General features: G+C 44.6%; 1 protein-coding gene across 1 annotated transcript in view; it reads left to right on the top strand.

Moving 5' to 3' along the window:
* Window positions 1-23,819: 23,819 nt before the first annotated feature.
* LOC144173389 (tissue alpha-L-fucosidase-like) overlaps window positions 23,820-26,599 on the top strand; it is a 30,935-nt gene continuing 28,155 nt past the window's right edge. Inside the window, exon 1 of the mRNA XM_077701840.1 lies at window positions 23,820-24,351. Within this exon, the coding sequence (XP_077557966.1) occupies window positions 23,990-24,351 (362 nt within the window). The 5' untranslated portion in view covers window positions 23,820-23,989. The remainder of the gene's footprint in view (window positions 24,352-26,599) is intronic.

Genomic DNA, 26,599 nt, shown 5'->3' with positions numbered 1-26,599 from the left:
ATTCAGTTTTATTAAGGAGAGTCATCGGATACATATTTTTGATTTCGTCAAATAATTTTTGTGAATTTTTTTTACTTTTGTTTGTTTTCTTATTTTGTTTTAGCTTTGAAAAATTCTGTTCTAGCAGTATTTTTTGTTTACACAATTAAAACAATTTAATGTCTTACTTCCACCAATTATCTATTATTCTGAGAATGTAGGGCCTTACACGGTTTGCCCTTTTTCACTGTTTCTTTGTTGGCTTTTGTTGTTTAGTCTTCGGTTTTTGGAGGACATGAATGCAGATGCAAAGTTCTTATTCACTCAGGTCTTTCTGTCAAATTTGAAGTCTTATTTTGTTCTCATTTTTTTCTAATTAAATTTTTTTTCGACCAACTATCCACTTTTACGCTATCATAACAACGTAATGTGTTACTTCCGCTAATTCTGCCTTTCTGTGACAATGCATGGCCAAACACGCTTCTGTTTGTGTTGGTACGAGGCGAAGAATGCTACGCGGGTAAAGCACGCACGGTATTCTCGAAGAAAATGTGAAGTCAATTCTTGCAATAAAGTGAGCCCACAGGCAATAAATCACACACATATGCACTTAAACATTGCAAAACCTACAGAAATGCAGCACAGTCAATTCACGGGTCAACCTTGGAGCAGGGGCGTTTTTTGTAGTTCAGGGAACGGAATCTCGGCTAACGCGTGATTCCCGCTTATTGTCGAGAACTCCTTATTGATAGCTTCATGTCTAAAGACGACTGTGTTTCTGCCAAAAAAATTCACTTTTGTTGACCTTGGTGCGCATGTGCAAAGACCGAAATGGAATCGTAAGTGGCTGGCAGCCATCGTCTTGTGTGATGGGATGTGTTCGCCTGCCTTGTGGTTTACGTAACAGCCTGTTTGTCCCATGTGTATGTTTTTCCAAGTGAAGATGATATGCTCCATACAACCTTATCCTCATAGTTCGTGTTCCTTGTACCATGGTTCTTATGACATTTTCGGGCTAATAAGCGCGTTCTGATGCCCACGCGCACGCATGGTGTGCTTCTTCAATGTATCGACCCGAGAAGCGGCACAAGCGAATGGGTTAGAAGTTGGCCGCGTGTTTTTGCGTCATACCTGCGCAATTTTGCTGAAAATATGGATTACCAACGTCCCCAAAGTTTTACTGGTGAAGCAGATAGGAAGGTATGTTCATAGTGCGAGCATCGGGGTTTCCAAAAATAAAGGTTTTATTGAGAGGTGTATCCGACGCACAGGCTTACTAACTTGTTTAATAGATCTTTTAAGTGCAGTGAACTTTACGCGCTACCCTTGTCGTCCTAGCTCACTCTCTGGAGGCAAGTATACAGAGCACCATGGCGGCGTTCAGGGGTAACGCTGTTGTTCGCGGCGTACCCCAAAGGCTTCGAAAGCCAAGCGGTTTATATAGCCATCAGCGTTCGAAACTCGTGAAACGCTGACGCTTGTCATACATCTTCCCGTTCTTTAGCGCAAAGAAAACTATAGGTACATTTGAGGAAAAATACACATAATAAACCAGAAGCGCCCGCGTTCCGTCAGTTAAGGACCCCCATTGGGTTGGTTTTTACGATAGTAAACGCAAAATGCGACAGTGCAACGCCGGCACTTGCAGGTACAAAAACACACAGCCAACAGAACTCCCGCTTGCGCAATTTCAGGAAGGGGGCGCACGAACACTGCGAACGCGGGAAATTTGAATTGCATGGGGTGGTAGCAGTAAGCGGATAACGGCGGTACAGCCCATCATTGCGAATCACTGCTCTGCACTTCCGACAGCTTTCACATTGATTGGAACGGCGTGAATTTTATATAATGATCATTGGTTCCGCTCGGATATTCCATTCGTAATACACATCAAGATATCTCTTAATAAGACGGTATGTAGCCGTTAGAACGTTTTTAATTCTGGGTTATTCTGCGCCAATTCGCCTTCGCCATCTCTCTCTTTTTCTCTCTCTCAATCAGCTAAACTTACGGGAAAATACGCTGCTTTATTTAGAATTCAGTTTGTTGCGCAAGAGTATTGCTGTCATACAGCGCGCGCAATGCCATTGTATAACTCAAATTGAGCTGACAGGAATATACTTGATGATGATGATGATGATAATGACGATGATGATGATGATGGCTAATGTTAGTGGCTCTCTTTGTGAATCCGGGCGTCGGTTGTCAGAAACCGACTTGTCTGTTTTATTCCAGTTACTGTCCCTATTCTTAGCTAACCTAATCGATTTGCCTCCTCGGACCTCCCCTCACCCCTGTTTTAAACTCTCATTACTCCCACCCCCTTTTTTCTCCCCCGGCTGCTCTAAATTCGCATTCGTATGATTACTACACCTTTTTACCCACGCCTTGCCTACTTTTTCTCCCCCACCATTACAGTCGCCTCTTCGTCCCTTCAAAGGCCCTGAAGTCGAAGCTCCCCTTAACTCAAAATCCTAAAGCCTCCGCCAACATCGTTTCCCCCTTACCCCACAGGTGGTCGTATGTCTGTGCAGCCGCTGAGAATATGGTCTAAAGTTCCCTGATCACTGCCGCAAGCATGCACATGTTTTATTCTGCTGCCTGCAGACATCAGTGTATGCCAGGCTTCTCAGGTCCGTGCTTCGAAAAGAAGTGTACTGCCTCTTGTATTGCCGTAGAAACCTTCCGTACAAGTTTCTGGTTTTATCGCAACCATCATCGCAATCATCAGCATCATCATCGCAAGCATCAGCGCCGCCAGGAGTACTGGCCCGATTGAGTATTTAATGTTACAAACAGGTTAGAGAAATTGTTGCTGTCCTGTTTTATACTCTGGGCATAGTTTGCTCTCTGCTTCCATCGAAGCTTTCTATACAATCTTTAAAATAAATATTCATTACGAGACGAATTCGAGCTCTTAAAAAGCCAATTTCCAAGTCCCGGCTGATTTCAGGCCGTTTATTGAAAATTTAAGTACTTCGGCGCTGTTACCGTGGGGGTCAGTTTTATAACGAAAGCTCCACTACGCTGTGTCTTGCAAGGTCACTTACCACATCGCAATAACCTGGAGCCATCGGAGCCCAAATGTGGCAGGTGTGACCGGACGCCACGTAATCCCCTTCGAAGGGACATTGCAGCTTAGCTTGGCTAAGGTTCAGGTTCCATCGCCAGTGATGGATTGCTCGCTATCACCTTTGATGGCGCGCCTGCGCCGGAGGGCTTGTGGGGCATGAGTGCCCTAACTCTCATGAAACGCTGTGGGCATAGTATCGGTGAAACCAAGCCAATCATACTTTACCCTCGGGATAAAGCTTACAATTGTAAGGTTTACCCAGGTTTACAAATGGAAAACCTGGCCCATTTTTAAAGAACGGAAAACTGTAAATCCCGGATTCTCGTCGTAGCTGGTCCGCGGTAACGGTATCTGGCCACCGCCATGAAGCGGCGACACGCACCGAAAAGGAGTTTCGAAAAGATGACCGCTTCTCCCGTTCGGGATCAAACCTGGTCACCTCGCGTGACGAAGCCGATGTTAATTCCTTTGCACCACACTGGCACACGATGATCATACGCAAAGTATTGCGGGCGATGTTTGCGCTGCGGCTTTGCCGCGGAGGCTGCCGTCGCTAGGACGCACTTAAGTGCGGAATATTATAAAATATGAAAGAAAATCATGAATTAACGAATGCATTACCCCCAATTAATGATAACTCTATCCGGTGCCTTTTGTAGGCCTTTCCAAGAACTGCGGAGCCCTCTCTTGACGACTTTAAATATCAACTGCAGTCTGATACGGAAAGTAGTCAAGAAAGGGTGCTACAGCCGCTTTGACAAATCACAGCTCCGCACTTTACAGCTTTCACGTTGGGTAGAACTGGTTTAATGTGTTTTGCTATAAGGGACAGTAAGCATTTTTCCACTACATTTCTGGTTCTACCTTCTCAGGCTACAATTACCGTTTAGCTGCCGGAGCTCAGTGATGGAAAACAGCGCAAGCAGAGTTGGGCCTTGTGGTGGTCTACTGGTATTGTGGTCAATCGAATACAACTTTTGAATCACCTGCTTGACTATGGTGTACAAATAGGCGACCCTGACCTGTTCAAACACTGAGCCATTGACTTCATTCTAGTTTATAAGAAATTGTGCAATAGTTGCCTTGGTTTCATGTTATCTATAAATTGTACAACTAGTACGATGCTTTGCAAATCATGCCTTGTATTTTTTTCTTTTATTCACTGTACCACTGTTTTTTATATATGTGCCTACCCACACCTCATGTAAAGCCCTTTTCTATGGGGACATTGAATTAACGTAAATAAATAAATAAATAAATAAATGGTATCAAACAGAACGTGTATCTAAGTGTGACTCAGCCCTGGTGGCGCTTACATCCACAGGTAAACGTGGCAAGGTATTGATTTTTACCGTTTCCATTAAGTTTGCCGAGCTTTCTACATAGCAATGGGAACGATTAAACCAAAACCTTTTTACTAAGCCCCCACAAGTTGCGTTTTTGTTACCCAAAACCTTATACAGTGCAGCACGTTCTTTGATAAAAATTAGTAAATCTGCAGCAAGTTTTCGCATTGTGCAGCAACAGCGGTTAGCAATATCTACAAACACTCCTTCCCTTTAGCAAAGACAGAAAGGGAAGATAGGCGCCTTTATATACCCCAGCCTTATCGGACAGAAAGGCGCTCTTCACATCGCGAGCATCAGCGTCGCCTGAAGGACTTACCCGGCTGAATAATTATGTGGTACTTAGATGTCAATGTAATTCGTTGGTGACTTTTCGTAGTGTTGTCACAGTTCATCCGCTCACACCTTCTTTTATGCTTCACTCCTTTCCATTTATGAACGCTCATCAGCAAATTACTTATTAGGCAGGAAAAACGTAGACATCTAAGGCAGATTTTAGGCTCTGGGGGGACTTTGGGCTGACATAATGACCAACTGAGAGTTAACGGCCATCGCCATGCTGGTCAGTTCGTGTTGGTTCCACAAACTCTCTCTTGGCCACGTGTGCGGTTCCGCTGTCTTAGGCTACGATCGCCAACCTGCATGGGAAATCACTCAATAAAGGGCACTCTAGAGAAGGCCGTGTGAGACTTGTTCGTTCATAATGCTGATTCCTTCAACTTCGGCGTAGAAAGAAGAAAACTACTCCGTTTACTTTGAGTCATGTCTGCGAGTGATTTTTAAACAAAGTAATTATAAGGGAACGTTACGTTCGTAAATATACCGCGTGGTTTTAGGAAAAATGCGTAAGAATTCTTGTTCTTTTCCGCAGACATTTTCACAAAATCTTGGGAAGCTCTTGTTCCCTACGCGATTGCACTGTAAAATATTGAAAACTAGCCGACGGAGTTTGAGTTAAGATGTGGTTTCACGAACACGTGGGCAAAGTTCCGGGTGAGGTGATGCCACAGGATGGGGCGAATAATAGGGCAAAGGAGTGGCCCAGTTTTCCCATGAGTATGGAATGTGAGGTGGTAAAACGTGTGGATGAATAATATGGGGTGATCACGTGGTGCGAAGGCAAATCCAGTAAGTATGCGTAACGTCAGGATTAAGCACCAAGCAACTGACAATGGGGCGTGCCATCTCAGGTCAATATAGCGAAGAATTAGGTCGCAAGGGAGAGAGAGAATAGCTTGGAGTCTGGGGGGGGGGAGGGGGGGTGAGTCAGTACCATGTGCATCACGGACTAAAGACGCCCCCTGCAAAGCTAAACTGATGCCCCTGCCACCTTGCTCCAAATGCTAGTTTTGGATGATGCCTTCTCCTCCTTCTCCGTGATACGATCATGTACTATGGAAAAAAGAAGTAAACGGACCACGGCGCAGGCAGCCGCAGTAGGTGGAGGGCCGCACCACGGCGCTGTTATCTCGCTCCGCATAGAGTTCCTGTATATAGCTCCGTAAGGGGAGCAGAGTTGCGCGTCCATCGGCCATTTTGAGTTCTAGGTCATGCGGGAAAGCCACCCGTGTAGCATGTAGGAGCTCCCGCCGGGCCGCCGCACCAGCGGCAGCGGCGAGGAGGAGTGGCGAGGAGCAGTGCGGACAAAAAATCGCACCGGCCGCTGCGGCCGGCGCTTCTGCAACCGGGGATGCTCAGTGGAGCAGAACTGACCGAATACGAGGTCTTGTGCGCAGCACGAAAAGTGGGCTTTCCTGTCAAACTGGAGCCCGCGGCATGTGGCAATCAGACGCGCAACTCTTGCGCCTAGCTATGTACAGGAACTCTAGCTCCGCGGGCTCACTCAGAGAGCGCGCGGAGCGTCTTGAGTGACGGCCAACTTCGCCCTCACTCTCGCGCGGGTACTTTTCATGCCTCATGTCTAACTAGTGCAGCATTCGCTCACTATGATGCTGTTGTTCGGGACGACGGGAATCGTGCATCGCCGTTAATCGAGCACATTGCGCTGTCGCGTGGTAGCCTACGGCCACAGGGCATGAAGCCTCGGCGTGGTTAATGAATGAAGATTCATTCTGTTTTTAACAGCAAAGCTGCTCTACGGCTGACCCTGACGAAAGACTCTGCTGGCATCGTGTTACGCTGTTTTTGGATCTTGTTTGTGCGCCGAGCAAGAATAGGTGCCTTGTATAGAAAAATTCATATAATAATAAAAAACGCCGTGGCATTTTTGATATTTTGACATGAGATGGCTTACATTGCCCTTGAAAATAATGTCTTTTCAGCAAGGCATTTGTGTTTGCAGATCAAGCCGACTTTAAGAGAATGGGTGTGTGCTTGGTGTCTGTAAGCAATATTTTACTTATTGCGTGTGGCTGAGTGAACCACGGCCATCTGCGGATGGAGTACACTTACAGCGAACGACTCTAGCTAGGATGTTTTCAAAAGTATTCCGAAGCAGATTTCGTAATAATTAGCTGCCTAGACGAATGTGCCATTACGTCAGATTTTCACATTCTTGTCTGAATTAGTTCGCGGAGAATTCTTAAACATTACAGTCTATACGGGACCGTCTAATGAGGGAGTCGTCTAAGGAGGGAGTTTAGCTACTCGTTGAAAACGGTTAGCTAAAACTCTCTAATGCCGTTCGCGGTCAAGCGCGCCGCACAAGCGCAATGAAGCTCCCGCTTGGTATCGGAGCGGCGCGAACCTTGAAACACGGTCAGGTAAAACTCGCTAGTTACTCGCGCTGTTTCATACCGGAGCGATAAATTATAGCGGCGACGACCCTTGGTGCGCGCGCTGCTTCTCTGTCACAATAGCTTTTCCGGTATCGTAGTGGGTTTAAGTTTTATAACATCGAGCTTTAATTGGTTACTTGGATAAGTAGTCGATTATTAAATCTCTTAGGAACATATGACTGGAAAGACTCATCTGAAACCATTACAGACATGCCTGAAAGTTTATTCATGGAATTAGATAACAATGAATTGCAGCGGAATGAAAGGGTGCCCCAATCCTGATCGCCTTGCACAGATCGCTTTAAAGTCGGCTTCATCTCTAGTTTTCATTGCTCAGAAAACATTATTAGGGGAAATATAAACCGTCTTTTATCAAAATATAAACCTTTTCTTATATTAAAGATTTTTTGTTATTTGTAAGATACTACTCTTTCGCGGCACCGAAACTTGCTCCAGAGAGCGCGACACCACACCAGAAGAGACTGTCGTCAGGGCCAGCTGTAGAACAGATCCACTGTTGAAAGCAGAACGGGTCTTCGTTCGCAGCGCTGCGGTTTCATGCCCTGCTGATGTTCGCTGCAGCGCGACAGCGCAATGTGCTCAGTTAACGGCGATACACGATTCCTTTCGTCGCGAACCGCAGCAGCGCAGCTAGCGAGCGCTGCACTGAAAATTCATAACGCGTGACAAGCACCCGCGTGAGAGTGAGGGTGAAGTTCGGCATTATACTCGGGACATTTTCGGTGTGAGCGCGCGGAGCGCGATAGTAGGGTCGCTGCGCGACCGTGCAGCCGCTACGGCTGCCTGCGCCGTGGTGCTTAAACCATTTATACTTCTTTGGCCGATAGCGCAGTTACTGTTACCGTTGGCTCCATACGACACGATGTAAGCTGTGCAGAAGGGCACAACTAAGCAATAATATTCTGTGTGTGTACACAAAAGAACGGTCGCTTATGACTCCCTATTAAAAAAGACCAAAGTGCAGGGCGAGGCCATTATACGCAGCTCCACCCCGGACTTACAGATCCGTGTTATCCGGATCGCTGAAGACGCCACCGGAGCCCGAGGATTTATGGCAGCCTTTAGAGGGTGGTGGAGGGGCTACGACCCCTTTCTTCTGAACTGTTTTGGACAAAGGAATGATGTTTCATCCGTCTCTATAGACTTCAAATGATGACTTTAGGCTAAATGTCGGGTCGCCGCTTGTCCGAGTCACCCCTTCTATCTCTGCGATTCAATGTTTGCGGAACAACGTCATGAACTGGAAAATTAGGGTGACTTCTGGAAATGGGCCTAATAAAGAGGCTTGACAAAAAAAAAACTGCACGAGTTTTTTTTTTTTCTCAGAAGTTTCACAATTTTCAGAGAAACTATTCCAGATCGACTTATAATGCGTTTGCTCTAAACACTATAGGAGATACCCCGTAGGATATGTCATGGGGCCAGAGAGAGAACAAACTTTGAAAACATAATAAAGAAGACGCCGACCACAAGAGAAAATAAACCATAACGAAAATAAATCAGAACTAACTTTATTGAAGTAAAGACCTTAAGTCTCTCATCAAATGTGGGAAGTGACCAAAGTCGTAGGCGTGCTGTCGTCGGCGTCAAACGAATGGCGTCAAAATAGCTTCCGCTGTAAAAAAAAATGGTTACGGGTAGCCAGCGCAGTAGACCACTCCTCTAAGCGGAGTGCTAGCTCGACACCCTGGAAAAAAGAAAACAAGAATGTACCTAATGCCGTCTCTGTGACCGGTGGACCAAAAGGGCATCAGGTTAATTCTTGGTTAACCTGATGCCTCCCCGGGCAGGACAGCTGACTGTAGGGAAGCTGTAGCTACGTTTATGACGTCTATGACGTAAGTACGTCTATGACGTAAGTACGTCTGTGACGTAAGCAGAATTAGGTGCCGCAAGAAATATTTAAGAAACAAGGAAGGTTATGTATCTTTCAGGTTTATTGAGAAAAGCAACAGATCGTCTCAAATGGCTCTGTCATTTTTCTTGAACGACGCGAGCAAGAGGACCTCGTGGGCAGGGGGTTCGCTGGGGCGGACATATTTGTCAAATAGTCGGGCGGTTCTTATGGACGTAGTCACAGCGCGCATAAGGTCTTTCTCTTCTAACACGCGTAGTGGTTCCAAGGTGTCCGCTTGAATGTTTCCGATCTTCAGTGTACATCGAGGAATTCTTCGACTGCGTGAACGGTGATGTACACGCAAGGATAAAAGAGCGTGCAGTGGAAAGATTACAATTACATGCCGGACACTGCTGACCGCTACGAAGTAGTCATGAGCGGATGTGATTTCTGCAATGGGGGCGTGATACTAAGTGCCTCGTATCTGTTTGTTTCCAGCACAGCCAAATGTCAACGAGAAGGACTGGTACCTATCAGAACGCAGTTGTGTTAGCGGCTTCTGCAGGCGATGTTATACGACAGCTGAAGTTTGTTTCCTGGTGCTTGCCCGGTTTTCACCGTTCAAGTTAACCTACACGTGAAGGTGTATCTTCAAAAAAATGTAGGAGGCCATGTTTATTTTTAAATTAAAATAACACTGTTTCCGCAACTGGTTATGTTCTTAGTCCTCTCAGGTATCACTAAGCTGCTGTAGCACCGAACAATGCTAGTATTGTTGTTATTGTTATTGCTATAGTATTGTTAACTTGGCCGCAACTTTTAAGAGAGCAATAAGTTGTGTTCTGGTGTATGTATATTGTATTTTTTATACACAGGAAGGCACCTCTGAGCTTACTTCCGCTTAAAACGCGGCCCTTAAAGAAGTATCTAAGAAAGTTCGCCATCAAAGCAATGTTCAAATGCCGGCGACAGAAAAATCTTACGAGAATACGGTATACTATATTCCCATAGACATTATTGGAGACATCAGGTGCAGTGGGAAGCAGACAACGTGCTTGTCAAAAGGGAAAATGATTATGCGGGGTGGTTTAAGTTGACTAAGAAAACATGGTGGATAACTTAGTTAGGGGAGGTCCACACAAACGCTTGTCGGGTCGTCCTCTCGTTCTTTGTCATTGTTTTCCTGCGCCATGGCTTCTGAGGCAAAAGGGATGCCACCGGCGGGCGGCTTAAGAAGCCGCGATTGTGTATAGATACACTGGGCCAATTTACACAAGCTAGCGCCCCCTTTTTTATTTGCTTCGCTCTGCGTCTCCTCCAGAGAAGGCTAGCCAGTTGGATACAGTTGTTTAATTAACCCATCAGTTTTTTAAAGCGAAGCGTTAGTATCCGTACCGATGCCGTTCTACTCCAGTACGCCCTGCAGGAAATCCAGGTTTCTCGGACGATGATGATGAATGATCGTGGGTGAAGTGAAAAAAAGAACGACTCCCGTGACCGGAGTCGCACCTGGATCTGTCGCGTTATATTACCGGCGGAGCAGAAGTTCCGACTGCTCCATTTTGACATGGTGGAATCGGTTTGGCAAACTCGGATGACAACCGGCGAATTCCTCACGGGGAAAATGGCATTGCTCGGCGTGCCCTAAGGCTGTATGGCTGTTAGCCACAACACCTTAGGCCTAACTTCCAATTCTGAGGTTTAAGAAGTTAGACCTAACGACACATCATGGGGTTCGCACCTCTAACCAGCATCCACTCGAAAAATTGTTCGCTGAACTCCAAACAGCAGGTACCGATTCGCGCCGTCCACCCCAAGCGCAAACGCTAGGCTTACAGAGTGCACACCCGATAGTAGCTGTGGGTATTCTAGAATTGTGGCGCGTGACTCCACAGTGGCCCAAACTCCCGGTGTGGGATTAGCCAACCATAGAATCTGTGACGAGAAAGCTTAACGTTCAACCATTTTCGTCGTTATGCAGAGGGGTGCATGGTGTTTCTTTCTTTTTTCTTGTCTTTATCTCTCTCACTTTTTCAATTAAGCCACCGTTGCATCACAATCTATTTTAAAGTAGCGAGGCTTTCCGTGAGCTCGTAAAGATACATTACCAACTTCAAACCTAGCTAAGGCCAAAGCAGGAAGCACTGTGCAGACATAAGATTTCCTGCCTCGTGTGCCACCCCCTTGAGCCTTATCTGTGCCTATCACCAGTATTGTGTTTTGACAATAGTTGTGCATGTTATCTTTCACACAATACGAGGAAGTTCGCAGATGAAAACGGGGCTACCTTTCTACCCGGCCAATATAATATACTTGCTTGTTTTTACAAGCCACAGGCGTACAAAACGCCAGTAGAATCTGTAAAAGGAACAAAGCATGGAATTTTCAGCAAGTTAAACCTGATCTTTCGCAACCATTTTGTTCCCAGTATTTGATTGCTGAATGGGTTCAAGGTTATTGGTTTACTTCCCATTGAAATGTCCAGCACACGCGGCTTCTTTCAAGTCCTACTCGAACACGAGTTGATGCCACACAGTACACCAAATTTCGTCAGCGAACACATTCTTCCCGCCGCGGTTGCTGCAGTGGATGCGTCGCTGTGCAGCTGGCCCAAGACATGATGAGCGGGTTCCAACAAGGCTGCGGCGGCCGTCTTTCTCACGGAGGCGATAAATGAAAACGCCGAATTGTCGAAAGATAGGCGCACAATAAGAACCCCAGATTGTCGAAATTAATCTAGTCTTTCAACCCTAGTGTGACTCATGGCCCTGGTGCTGCTTCGGCGCATAATGCACTCGTAATTAGAAAAAATAAAGTCTTCTATTTAGGCTGGCACGGGCACTATGAAGGTATTGCAAGAGAAGGAATGATTCCTGATTCGTCCAAACATGCTTCATGAGGTTGGATTAAAAACGGGTTATTTTTTGACGTCCATTTTATGTGCTGGAACTGCACCTACTCTCACCTGCTGGTCCCAAACTGAATGGCTGCACTGACCTTGACTTGCGATAATATTGTAATTCATGTCCCCACTTATGCCTGTTTGTGTCAATTTACTGGCCCCAGACGCATCTGGTAAATATTTCCCTAAGAAACATGGAATCTGCAAGTCATTGTCAAACCCATTTGACAGAAAATAACTACGCTTTGTTGGAAATCCAGGTTCCGTAAGTTTTCGTACAACGTGTGAGATTTCAAATGTCGAGGTAGGTCTGCTGTGATTAGGTCATTTTCTGTTACGGCAACGTCTAATTCGTATAAAATCATGCTCATTAAAGATAAAATGAAGAAGCGGAGGGGTTCAAAGGTCACTTTTACACATGTAAAATTACAAAGTAAACAGTAATCAAGGTAATATCGTGGTTCGGAAGGTCCAATGGTAACTAGACGCGGGGTGGTAAAGGCACCTGAGCAGAATAAAAGACAAAACTGCTGGAGACGATGGAATAACGAGAAACCACCTAAACAATGGAAAAGGCATTGCACAAGAAAAAGCTTGCAGAATTATTTTAAGGGTGGTCCGGGACTGGGTTGGAAACATGCCTACATATTCGGACTCTTCAGTAATCTTTCGGGAGAGCGGTCATCTTTTTCTTCTTCGTTTGTTTTTGTACTGCGTAGAACAGCACGAGCTGGAGTTTGATCTTCCTGCTTCCTTTTATCGTATCTTTCTCCACCAGATTTACAGCTTTTCCGTGGTGAAGACCAACCTTGGTGCGTTCGGAAATAAATATAACGCCAGGCTTCTCGATTATGTAGTTGCATTTTACATAAGATGGGTCTCAGGGTTGTTGGCGCAAAATATGTAGAGATGAATGACTAATTCCAGCATCTTTGATAGTTCGGAGCGGTCATGCGTATATGTACGTGACGGTAATATATTTTCAGGTGACCCGCCGCGGTGGCTCAGTGGCTAAGGCGTTGCGCTGCTGAGCACGAGGTCGCGGGTTCGATTCCCGGCCGCGGCGGCCGCTTTTCTGATGGAGGCGAAAAGCAAAAACGCCCGTGTGTACGAGATTTCGGCGCACGATAAAGATCCCCAGGCGGTCAAAATTAATCCGGAGCCCTCCACTACGGCGCGCCTCATCACCTGCGTTGCGTCGGCGCGTTAAACCCACAATCAATCAATCAATTATTTTCAGGTGAAAGCCTTAAGGGCGCCATTAACTCCACATTATCCCTAGGATAAGACCATTTCAGCAATAAAATTGTCTATTGTAGTGAAGCAAACTTTAAAGGCGTTCAGTGATCAGCAGAGCGCCTTATCCCTTCAACCCTAATATTCCAACTCATACTTTCTGGAATATTTTGCCTGATTTGCCTGATTTTGGGGGTTGTTAGAGCGACTGCTTCGCGGTTAATCTTAGCTTCGACCTCCTCCCTGCATACGGAATGACAGAAAACCCAAACTACAAATTCCTGATTCACTGAGCAGTGGATTAAGTTAAAGCGGCTTTGTAAGGCTAACGATGAATATAAAAAAATGGTGATCTTATACCTACTTGCAGAAAAGATCCCCCTTTTTTGGATAATCAAATTTCTGAATTGCGGATCAATACGGCAATATTGGACATGTCGTCACAACTGATTTCAACACCAGAAAAAAACAGCCCTGGAATGAGCAGGCTCTGGGTGGCATACAAAAGGCACTCTCGAGGAATGAGCAGTATGCCTCCTATGTACGTGAAAAGAAACGTATACAACCAGCGCATACCGCCGCTAATTCATTGTAGGGAAGGAATTAATCGCCGATTTTATGAGCCCAGCAATCCATAGAAAGGAAGGTACGAGCAATTCTCAGGGATATAAAACAAGCGTCGTACGTACGGTCGGGGACATCGAAGCTGAATTACCTGAGGACGTCGGCTTAAGTGGGCCTGCAATTTGTTGAAGTGGCAACCTGTGGACACCAAAGTAACAGAATCGCTCCCGAGAGGTACGGCTGTAAATATGAGACGACAAGTACCTCAACAGAGGGACCAAATCAGATAAGACAAACTTTATTGTTGCCACAAGAAAGACCTTTTTCACCAGCCGTGATAAGCCCAGAGGAGACCCAACGATGATGCCGTGTGCCCAGACCTCTCGGCCGTAGTTTTCCGGGGACCGTAATGGTTCATCTCGGCCTTCTGGACATCGCTGTTGCAGGGCCAGGTATCATGCAGGGTATCGTCACTCTATATGTTCATCGGATTGCACATCTGCATCGCAATCTACATATTGCCTCGACCTCGATAGGGGAATCATACGGGTCATGGGTGAATAAGGCCCCGTGGCGCAATGGCCAACCATCCACGATGATGAGGGAGTTGCTGGCACGTAGCTTGCGTAAGCTCTCTAAAGGCAATCTATCAGGCAATATGGCGATATGTTTGCAACAGCTTTGATCACAGCTCCGTGTAGAATAACAGATAAGTATGAATCAGCAAGGGGCGTCTTTCTCCTGATAGCACCAGCTTTTATTTTTACCGTTTTTATTTATTGAACTACTCTGTCACGGGGCTTGACGCAGGCTATTCGATAAATCACGCCACAATAGGTGCTTTGCCTCCCATTTCTTGGTTCCCCTGACAAGGCCTTTTCTCAGCAGCGGCTATTTCCGGCTTGTAAAATATTTGTTCGAGGCACGTACAGTCGATTTAGCATGCCAATTGGTCCAATAAAGGTGCTTGAAAGTGTGTGTGTGCGTCTCTTACCCTCTCATTTTAATTTACCCGTGCTGAGTCAACGTATACGGTTGACCAACCTTCTCTGATGTGACCTGTATTCCTAAATTGTACTGGGGAGAAACATTGAATGCATTAAGCCAGCATCAGCATTGCGAAAGCATCGACCTCACTCAGGTGTTTTATGCTGCTTAGAGGGCACTGAAACTTACAGCTTACCTGTAGCTTACTCTGGTAAGACCTTTTAAGCGCGTGTGGCTTGTACGGTTTTATTCTGCCATTCTCGGTGTGCTGTGTATAACAACATGTATAGTAACCTAAACGTAGATAAATGAATCAAGTTTTGAGTTTTCGGCCAACATGGGTCTTCCTTAGTGCCCACTTGAGGCCTTCGCAGGAGTACCCGCTGTGGTGGTCACCTTTGTATGATCGTTATTAGCTGGGTGGCTCAGTGTCTAAGGCGTCCTGCTGCTGATCCCAATTGCGCGGGTTCGGCCACGGCCGTGGTGGCGGCTTTTCTGGTGGAAGCCAAAAGAGAAAACGCCCATGTGTCGTGATGTCGGCGCACGTTAAAGGGGCACTAAATAGGTAAAGATTTCAAGCGCGCTATTGCTAGATTATGTGTTCTTTTCTTTCATTGTTTACACATGTATTATTGTCGTTATTCAAGGAGGCATTGATGGGGGTTTTCGGATGGCGTGTGACGTAGTTTCTATGACGCAACTGGCGCTGAACGTACTGCGTCACTCTTGGGTGGTTCCAACAAATGCTGCAGCCAATAATTGTTTACGGCTATGGGGCAACCCGTTACGGGTTTCTGCGGTTCGGGCGGTGTCTCTGCAAGCGACACTACGGCACGGCGTATCTTTTTGGCACGAATGTCGATGGCGGAAATTCGGCGCACGAACGTAGCTGACTTTGTTAATATAGCCCAACGTTTAGAAGATTTAAATAACGCTGAAGAGCATAGAGTGTCTTCGGCAGGCGGATCCGTTACGTGAGCGAACACGGCAATCATATGCATGCACGGTACGCAAGGAGTGGGCGCGAATAGGCACATACAGCAGCATCTAAAACTTGCCGCCACCCACCAGAGCAGCAGTTTGCTGAAAATCCGTTTATAAATGTGTGAAAGGAGGTGAAAGTGCGGTGAAAGATTGCACCGCGGATCGTCGTCGGCGCGGATTCTTAAAGCGGTAGCCCAATGACTGCTGCAATGTGAAGCCTTTTCTGCGCACTCCGGCCTCGGACGGACGTGTTCGGGGCAGCAGCGCCGCATGCAGGAAACGCAAGCGGCCCCATAGTCATTGGTGTAAATTTAGATAACATGTTGTGTTTGGGGCCCCCTGTTTCGCCTCCAAACGCTCGTTTCCCTTGTTCTAGAGCTTACGTGACGACGGCAGCACTGTCGCCGCGAAAAGAAGTGCGGCGCAGCTAGTGGTAGGAGGCGGAACATGCGCTTCGGCTGCTGAGAAAAGCATGACCTATCCCCGAGTGGAGCCAGTGTATGCGCATATCTCGGAGCGAAAGGAGCCTGACAAGTGCCTCTAGATTGTCTTTCTCCACGCTTTTGACCTTGTAGCATCCAAAGCGCTTTGAGGCGCAAGAAAGAGCGAAATCTCCAGGCCTTATAGCCTTCTCAACCCTATTAAGGCCCCTTTAAAGATTCCCATGTGGCAACAAATAATCCTGAGCCCTCCTCTGCGGTGCGCCTTATAGTCCAGGTGAAATTCCGAGCATTAGAACATCAATAAATCAATCAATCAATCAATCAATCAATCAATCAATCAATCAATCAATCAATCAATCAATCAATCAATCAATCAATCAAAAATCATTTCTTGAAACAAAGGTTTCATCACACTTTCTTTTTTGTTTATGTTTGTTCCTATCCAAGTAATACTTGAACCAATCAATCGGCCTCATGTCTGCGCTCACCGCCGTGTCTTTTTTACGAAAAAAAAAACTTCCAGAAATCCTTAAAAATGCAGTAACGTAAAAGCTCGTTAACTCGACATGGAAGGTAATCATAAAATTGTTTTAATTAAGCGGAGTCCGAATTAGCGGGCGGGCGCTAGAATGAATGGACATTGCGCCACACTGGGCGGGCAGAGGAGTAAGAAGCCAGCTCTGGATTCGCTACGGCGATTTAGGCGCTACGACACGTTTGTTGCGCACGCCACGTGATCGCACGCCGGGACCAGCGACCACGGCACAATGAAAGCGTGCAACGACATGTGCCGGAGCACTGGCACCGGCGGCGTGGCGCCCGCTGCGAAAGCGAAATAAGCTGTCGCAGCAGCGTAGCGCACTGGTTATGCTGTTGTTTGTCGGGTTTGTTAATATGCATTACTAATAAATTTGGTTTCGTTTGGCCTTGTAACACATTGTAATCTCTTGGCCGACTTCTTCAGCGAGGAGCGGCGGAAACCAGGGGATTTCAGTTTGAATTAACCGTTCTAGATGTCGACGCGTACGACAATAAAAATATTCGGGGTAAACTGTGGACTCGAGCAGCGCATGACTGGAGCTGTTGGAGGTCAATGGGACAGACCTTGGTCCTGCAGTGAACTTTTGTCTGATGATCATGAAATAAAAAGCGCTTGGCCGGCTCCAGGGCGTCAGTTCCAATTACATGTAGGTTCTAATTAACCGACTTTGAATTAACCAGGTTCTACCGTACTGCTTCCTCGGGCTGTTGACTAACCTCATCCCCGAAAATCCCACGCAGACCCGCCCTTTGATGGTACACCAGAATGCTTACTATTCTTATTTCATGACGATCAGATGCTATTTGAATGAAAGTAGATACTATTTGGCATTACCGCTTTATAACCGGCTAACCGAAAATGATGCCAATATACACACTCAGCTGAGATAAGCGCACCGGTTCCTTCTGCAGTTTTCATGGAGGTGTTTGAATTTCTTGAAAGAAATGTGCTAAGAATTACGTGAGTTCAAGATGGCTCTGCTCCAGAGCCATATTTTTTTTCTTACATTTAATCGCTTGGATCAGGCTCTTACCACCCTCAACACCTTATGATGAAGTATTGCTTCGATAAGAGCGTTAATTTGCAGGACGATTTCACGTACTCTTCCAATAGCGATAACCAGGCCTTGTGAGTACTCTTGCCCGGATGAAACCTCGAGATAAGGGGGATAAGGAGCTGTATATATACCACATGTAGCGGATAGTAAGAAGGGACTCACATTGCAAGCAGAAGCAGTCCAGCCAGAAGGACGAACCTCACTGGGGGCTTGATACCACCTACACGCAAGTAAAACTCTTAGCTGATCTCTCTCACATTCGTATAAAACGTTTTGCGCTGCGTCCGAGATTTCTGCTCATATTTTTGCGTTCTATACATGGTCTATGTCACAATTGTGATGTAGATGAAAAATCAGCGGTTTGAGGCAACTGTTTAATCATGGTAGGACTTTTCGTTTCTTCATGATCATTTTAGGCGTTTTTGTCCTCAATGTAATAGTCAAGTTTCGTTACACGTTAGCTTCTATCCTCCTTGGCCGGTACTGCCGTACCACCGACAGCTCATTCGGGAATAACCAACGCTAACCCGCCCATGTTAAATTTATTCCGTGATAACTGTAATTATTGTATGGGGGCAATTAATAACGTCAAATTCTTCATCTACCGTTTAGATGTTCGTACAACCACTTTTCCCGCCCGCAGAACCAACTGTAAACTTTACGTTCGTAAAGTTGCTCAGTGGTTTCTGAAAATAAACTTAGTCGCTTCCATTCCCTAGTGGGGAAATTTCTAAAATTCTGTATTGTTAAGCCTAAACACAGTAACAAAAGTATAGTGTTCAAGTTTCAAAACAAGTTATCGGCTTGTGCACAGCTACGTTTTCGCGAAACCGGAAACAAGTATTAACTTTGTTGGGCTGAAATTTTGAATGATTGGAGGAATGCATATTTGCAATTGTATAGGATTTCAGAGCACGCGTGAACTAGCTCAAACATTTGCTGTACTGAAATATAGCAAGGTACTGTGGCAACATGGGGAAGCGAAATATCATTTCTTGCATGGGGCAACGCGTAAAAGTCGTGACTTTCCGGCATAAAAAGTTTTTGGTTGGATAAGTTATGTTTTACGTGCCGTGCATGTCGAACTTTGGCCTGTGAAAATTTGACATGTCGAACTTTGGCCTGTGTCTCCTCGGTTTACATTGGTCGGTCACAAATTATTGTTTTGTGAAAGTTACTTTCAAGATATGCAGATGTATCTGAAACAATTCTAGAGGCGACCTGTAGACAGCACACCCGATTTGACAACTTTACTGCCGTAAGCGACATTATGGAGATTAACAAAAACTGCTAATTCTTTTAACAACCACTTACGAACAAAAAATTCAAACAAAAAATATAAACTTAAATAAAGCACCGAAATCATAAATTTAACTTTTTCATTGCTGTCGACAGCATGTCCTCATGAAGAGAAAGAGAGAGAAAGAACTTTATTTTCCCAGAATGAAGAAAATAAAACATACCTTAGCGCCAAGTGGGACATCTTCGCATCTTCGCGTGTCTCTAAGGGTCCTGTTGTTGGGAAAAAATTTATTTACTTTCATCAGTGGCATAAGGCAACTTTACGAGTGATCAAGGGTTGTTAAAAGTACCAAGTGCCCACTTATGCTGTTCCCAATAGGCAAATGCATCACATTAAACTAGGGATCTAATGCATTAGCAAGGTTCCCTCACAAAAAATCCTGTTGTATTTTTGATGTATTTCTGTAGAGTTTTACCTTCGTCTAGTATACAGATTTTGTAGAGTTTGTGGAGACTTTTTTAGCGAGCGTTTGACGTGTTTCAACAAGTATTTGGCTACGGAGTTTCTGTAGAGAGTTTGACAAGTGATTTTCTGTAGAACTTCTGAGGTATTTTTGGAGCCTTTTTAAGTAGATTTATGTGTACTTCTTCATGCACTTCTCACGGCGTTTCTGTACAGAGATTGACGAGTAATTTTCTGTAGAACTTTTAATGTATTTTTGTAGCCTTTTTAGGTAGATTGATGTGTACTTGATGATAAACGTCAATGGCTTTGATTGACTTTATTGATTGTGGGGTTTCACGCGCCGACGCAACGCAGGCGATGAGGCGTACCGTAGTGGAGTGCTCCGGATTATTTTGACCACGTGGGGATCTAAAACGTGCGCAGAAATGTCGTACACACGAGCGTTTTTGCTTTTCACCTCCATAAAAAAAACGGCCGCCGCGGGCGGGAATCGCACCCGCGGCCTCGTGCTCAGTAGCATAACGCCTTTTATGGCTTTCATGATGACATTTTATGTATTTCATCAGGTATTCTAACGCACCTTCTTCATTTACTTCTGCGTACTTCCTGACGTGTTCTTGCCAGTTTTGTAATGCGTTTCTTGAACTATATGAATATTTTGGGTAAGCAAATTGATACATAATTACACATTTTAGGCTTTCTTGCAAGTAAGGGTTATTGGGCAAAATAGGTACATTTTTGGCGGTGTCACATGATCTAATTTGGCAGCAGTAATAGTCACACATAAATTTAGTAAGACAGTGACAGCTAGCTGAAAGGCCTGACAGTCAAAGCTGCTGAATATTATAAGCAGACACAAAAATCAGCGACTCAAGACCGATTTAATCTTGAGACAAAACTATGCGGCTGATTGAAACTTGATTTTCCGTGAGACTAGGGACAAGAGGGTCGTCGTGATTAGCTGCTGTGGCACAGCAAACTTGGCACACGTGCAGGCTGGAAAGAAAATGCAAGTTGATATCAGAATACAACATATCAAACGTAACATTTTTTTTGAAATATCCTGTTTTGCTTATGTTGTGTTTCGTTTGACTCTCTTCGATGCTTACATTTAGCCCATTTTTCATTTCCTTAATTGCTAAACTGGTGATAAATTCTTAGCAAGAATACACCAATTATCGTTTGAGTGCTTTTGTCATTGCTTGAATTTTCTAAGGCTGCACGTGTGCTACATTCTTTTTACATGGACCGTACCAGCAGTGGTATAATTCAAAAAATGTTTCTTACATATACAATATTTTCTCTCACTATAAAAAGCCACCTCATGCCACAAGATGTTCAGCACCAGCAAAAATGAGTGAAGGCTAAAAAAGTTTCATCTGAATCCCCCTGATTCTAGATTACCAGCCAAAGAAAGCTATGCAATAAAAGCACCAATGACTTGGGTTCTCTTACGTGGAATGTTTGGACACCTACCTAAATAGCTTGTGTGCCTGTATAGAGGGGCCACCTATGCGGTTGCCATTTTCATTCTCTGCCTATGTCCGTTGTCACGTCTTGTGCAGTTGTAAGTAGCTGGTACACATGAGAAGCCCGACAATATATTTTAGGCAGTAAAGATGATGGAGGCTCACTAACTCTAAAAAGTAGTTATCATTATTTTGTTGTAAGCAGCTATTATTCAGCTGCGCTGTCTGGTCTCTCAATTACCATCAGCTATTTTGCAATACCTTTTCAATGCCTCGATTTTTCTTAGCTTTCGAATTCATTCATTGGTGAGACGTGTGGATCCCCCGCTTATTCCTTTGATATGCCAGAAAATTTCAAAATACTATCCACATTAAAAACCACTGTTGTGAACGATGTGCAGGGCACAAGTTGCCGTTATTGATATAGACCCGCCGCGGTGGCTCAGTGGCTAAGGCGTTGCGCTGCGGAGCACAAGGTCGCGGGTTCGATTCCCGGCCGCGGCGGCCACTTTTCTGATGAAGGCGAAAAGCAAAAACGCCCGTGTGTACGAGATTTCGGCGCACGATAAAGATCCCCAGGTGGTCAAAATTAATCCGGAGCCCTCCACTACGGCGCGCCTCATCGCCTGCGTTGCGTCGGCGCGTTAAACCCCACAATCAATCAATCGTTATTGATATAGAATTTAGGCTCAGATGTCAGCTATATTGAACACACAGTATCCTATGGCTAGCAACAAGTAGTGTTGTAGGGCTTCGAACAAATTTTCGTTTATGGTTTCTGTACCACAGCAGCTTTTTTCACTGCAAAAAACCACTAATGCCATGATGGATATTCCATAATAGTTAGCCCGAAGACGAAGTACACCTAAGCAAAACTCTTCCAACCTACTACCACTGGTTGCGTGCTTCATGTCAACAGTGCTTAGTATGCTGGCAAGGCGGCCTTGGGCAGACATATGAAAAAACACAAATGCATAAAGAAAAGTTAGTTCCCTTTAATACGTTCGGTTCGTTTCAGCAAAAAAATAATGGAGGTTAAAAAATTGTTGTAAAGAGGAGAGACTAAGAGGCACAGAAAAAGACCCGGCCTCGGGCTGTCGTAAAGAATGCCAAATACAACAAAAATAAAACAGAAAGGATGCTGTCCGTGTGGGGAGACGTGACACAAAGCAGAGCAAAAATAAGCGATGGGGTGAACTATTTTGTCATGAGCAGCGCAAACAAACCAAAATGTACAACTGTAGTAATATTGGTAAATTATCAGCTCCACATTGCAAAACATACAGCACAAAGGGACAAAAAACACAGGACAGGCTCTGAAGTTACACAAAAATATGCAGCCAATAGACGCACAAAAAACAAAATTTTACCCAATGACTGCCTCGGGCATTATTGGGTTATGTTTCTCGTTGTTTGCATGCATGCTGGGTATACATTTCTGTGCAAATCCAATACGTTTATTTTAGTTGACATTCAGAGCTTCTCCCATGTTTTATTTTCCCTCGGTCGTGTCTGTTTTGTGCTGAAGATATAGACATGCACAACTGCACTTTTTTGGTTTATTCAAGTCAACTATATCCGGTCTAAAGAAAAAAAACTCAATGAAGACGAACAAACTACAATTGCTACACACTACTTGAGAGTCCCTAACAAGGAGTTGTGTCCAAAAAGTTTTAAATAGGCATTGAAACAAATATTTCAAAGCTGGAACTATACAAACAGCTTACTCTGTATGTAGAGATCTGTCAAGGAAGTTTGAACAGCAAGAGGTACGGATAACGCATGTTGTCACAGTTATAGCTTTAATAGCAGCAAAAAAGACAACACAAATGTTTGAGTAAGTTTTCAAGTTTCAAATGTCCCCATCAACGTGCACAGCTACGTATTTCCACAATATTGCAGATTTCGCAAAATTTCCAGCTATCGTTGTACCAGCCTAAATGGACATAATCGGTTGAACAAAACTTTGAAAAATAATAAATAACAAAACAAAAAACAAGATGCGGGAAATGGTAACCCGTATAACGCCTGCATTTCAACAATATAGCAGAATTTGTGGAAGTTCCGCATGTAATGTTTATATTAGCGTATACCATAAAATTGGTGCAAGGAAATTTTGAAACACTGAAATATAAGAAAAAAATGTAAAGCGAATACGGGAAATGGCTAACCGTACAAAGCCTTGCACTTCGAAAACAACGCAGACTTACCGAAAATTCCAAATGTAGCCGTCATAACAGTGTGGATGGAGAAAATTGGGGGAACAAAATTTTGAAAAACTTAAAAATAAAGAAAATAGTAAGCAATCACGGAAACTGGAAATCCGCATAACGACCTGCTTTTCCACAATAACGCCGATTTCGCGAATTTTCTACATGGAATTATTAAAAAGCGTAAATGGAGATAGTTGGTTGAGCAGTATTTAGAAATACCCAGAACTTTTACTGTGGAATCTCACACTCAAGACAAGTGGCATAAGAATGCAACGCACTACTAGATAATTCTCTGATTTTCTGCAGACTTTTTTTCTTTGAACACCGCTAGCCCGTAAAGCGATAGCTGCGGAGAAGATGAATAGCATGCTGTTTCAATCGAATAATTACCAAGTTGTTTACACCGTTCACCGGCCTTGCTTTGGTGTCTGTTTTTATTGATACATTACATACTAGTTGCGTTTTGCACACGTGTGGAAAATATCCCCTGAGGTGGCCTATCAAAAGCGCAGCATACTTATACAAAGAATTGTGCCCCCATTCTACGTCCGCATTTCAATCTACAATTGTTTCTTACCGTTCATTATTGGGCCATCACTACTAACACGCGCGTACCCATATTTGCGTGACGTTACATTGTGAAATTTGTGCTTATTGCCGCCTATCTTTATTTTCAGCCTCCAACACCATGATGAAACATGGAATTTGAGTGTGAAGTTTAGCCCCAGTGCAAAAAGGACACGAATACCTAAGGCCCCGGCTTGAAGCAAAATCCTGTTGGACGGTTCTTGAAAATTGAAAACGGTTCTCTCGAGGGCAGCGTTTCATCGCCATCGATAGGAAGATCAGGGCAAAGTGAGCGCCTGAAACTGCTTTTCTTCCAGAGCACGCATGGGAAAGCAGAAGATGAGCCGTGCAATGATATATTCTTTGCTAATTCTTAGCATTCTTTCCGCACTGTGTTCCGGAGCTCGCTACAAGCCAAACTGGACCTCTTTGGACAGCAGACCACGGCCAGCGTGGTTTGGAGCAGCTAAATTTGGCATCATCGTGCACTGGGGCCTCTACTCGGTACCTAGTTTTGGCGCAGATGCTAGCGACATCTTCTGGGACAACTGGAAGTCGAGAAAACAGCCGCCTGTAGTGGGCTTCATGAAGAACCATTACAAGCCGGGATTTTCCTACCAGGACTTTGCCACGCAGTTTACCGCCGAACTTTTCGACCCCGACCAGTGGGCGGACATTTTTGCCAGGTAAGAAATTACAGTATGGTATAGCTATAAGTCATGACGAAATTCAGTGATAATTATAAGCCATTTCACGGTCTTCAGCATCTAAGTCAGTTGAGCTGTCTGAACAGATCACATGCGTACACACATACACACCTCGAGCCGGGATTGTCTAAATTTGACCTTATACACTTCCCGAATATCTTTTCGTTCTATGAAGTCCACCAATAAGACTCAAACGAAAGCAAGTTTCCGGGATCTGCACTGTTGATAGCTTTAAAACTATTCGAAAATCTCCAAAATATGGAACGTACTTGTTCATGCTGTTGTAAGTTTTATTCGGAAAGCGTGCAGCTAGTTTTAAAGGTCGGGAACATTTTTATTATATTTATTTTATATTTATTGCCACAAATTGGCGTTTCCGAACCCGAGATTTGTTTTCCTTCAATAAAACATCCCAAAAAAACTTTTGAAATTTGCTCCCCTTTGAGCGTACAGAGCGGATAACACCGGTCCTTGAATTCGAGTCGTCGATTCAGCAGCCCTTGCACAACAAACAGCGAGCCTGTTGGAGTGCTCAGTGTTTAGAAAGACAGCATTGAGTTCCGCATATCCCTAGAAAGCACGAGGACTAGGCTGACTACTTTTGGCCTTTGAAATTACCTGAGAAAGCGGCAGAGCTCGCCTTTTAGCAGAATAGTTACATTTCAAACGCACCATTTTTTGCCTCTGCCTGGCTCACAGTGGAGACTTCCTTTCAATTTATTGAAAAAAAACAACAACGAACAAATAATGAATAATTGAGTAAAATTCAGCCATGATCAACGTATACATCTGCATGAACGGTATACCAGAGGTGTTATCATCAAGAACCCCTATCTATAAACAGTTATAGTGCCCTACCATACGTATAAACATGAGAGATTCGGCGCAAACAAAGCCAAGGATGCTTAAGGCATACCTGAAGGCATACCAAACTCAGAAAAAGAAAAGCGCTGTGCATTGTAAAACCCATCAGAGAAGGTTACGAGTATTCAATTGTAACCGTAGCCTGAGCTTACTCAGGGGATAACTTTTCACAGCCAGCCCGATGATTCCTATTGTCTACCCCTAGGGCAAGGTTAATGTGCAGTACGCGGCAAATGAAACGCAAACGCAAAAATGTGAATTAGAACACGCGAGTAGCGTGATTTCTTTCCATAGAGGTAAAAATGACGCGTGGCTTGGATACAAAAACAAAGGCTGGAAATGAGGCTTTCCGAATATGCCAATAGCGCGCCATTATTAGACCTCAACGATCAATTATGCATGTTCCGATTCATATTTTCGCATTCGCGTTTCATTTGCGGCGCGTTGTACATGCCATGCGGCAACGACTAGTGGACCGCCTGTCCCCACGTTTTCCCTTCTGCAGGGACACCGCGGAATAAATATTAGGGGCTCACGCGATGTTCTAAGTTACACCTGCATCTCACTGTCCTTCCATTGAGAAAATGACATTGTCACGTATATGAAGACAAATAAGCGTTTCCGACGCGCTTACAATTGCCGCGTCATAAGGTAATGTACCCGAAAGAAACACTTTCCGGCGATGCTCTTGTGCGCGCTTAATCGCAAACAGGGCGAACGCGGCGGTAACAGCAGGTCGTCGCCTCCCAACATCACACAAACTATCGCAAATTCTTCTTTTTTTAAAGAGTTGTAACTGGGTCTGCTAACAGTTGTACCCGCCACCGAACTTAGCTAAATGCTGGTCATTTAGAAGAAGCAATCATTAAAAAATGAAGGATGGATTAATATACCATGATTGTTAATATATGCGAAGTATTCTTTGGCCTGCTATAATCATGTTAGCAAGAAAAGTGCGAGTGCGGCTGAATTTGTGACGTAAGAGAATGTGTTTATATTATTAAGACCACGATGCATGCCAGATACCAGGGTTTTCGAAACCGGGAAATATAGTCAAAACTAATTTCGCAATAAAATTAGGTCAGAAACGTTATTCTGCCGCGGTTTTTTTCGAAGCCACCTGCGCAGCGGCCGGGCAGGATGAGTGAGTCCGCATTTTTTTCGCGTTCATGTTCTATGTTGCATGGTCCACGTAATCAGCGCCGCAGTGCCTATGGCTTATGGAGACAAACAGCCTAGCTTTGCTTTTTGCATTCTCTCAATTTGTTTCTATGTAGTTTTTTAATAATGCGTTGATTCTTAACCGCTTTTAATCATTCCAGTGGCTTTTAATTCTAAAAAAAGTGTCAGCATAGATTATATA

Source organism: Haemaphysalis longicornis, unplaced genomic scaffold (genome assembly GCF_048455015.1).
Source record: "Haemaphysalis longicornis isolate Haplotype H1 unplaced genomic scaffold, Haemaphysalis longicornis Haplotype H1 scaffold_3, whole genome shotgun sequence".
In the NCBI taxonomy this organism is placed as follows: Eukaryota; Metazoa; Arthropoda; class Arachnida; order Ixodida; family Ixodidae; genus Haemaphysalis; species Haemaphysalis longicornis.
Note: the sequence above shows the minus strand (reverse complement) of the source record. Positions and strands in the feature narration are given on the sequence as shown.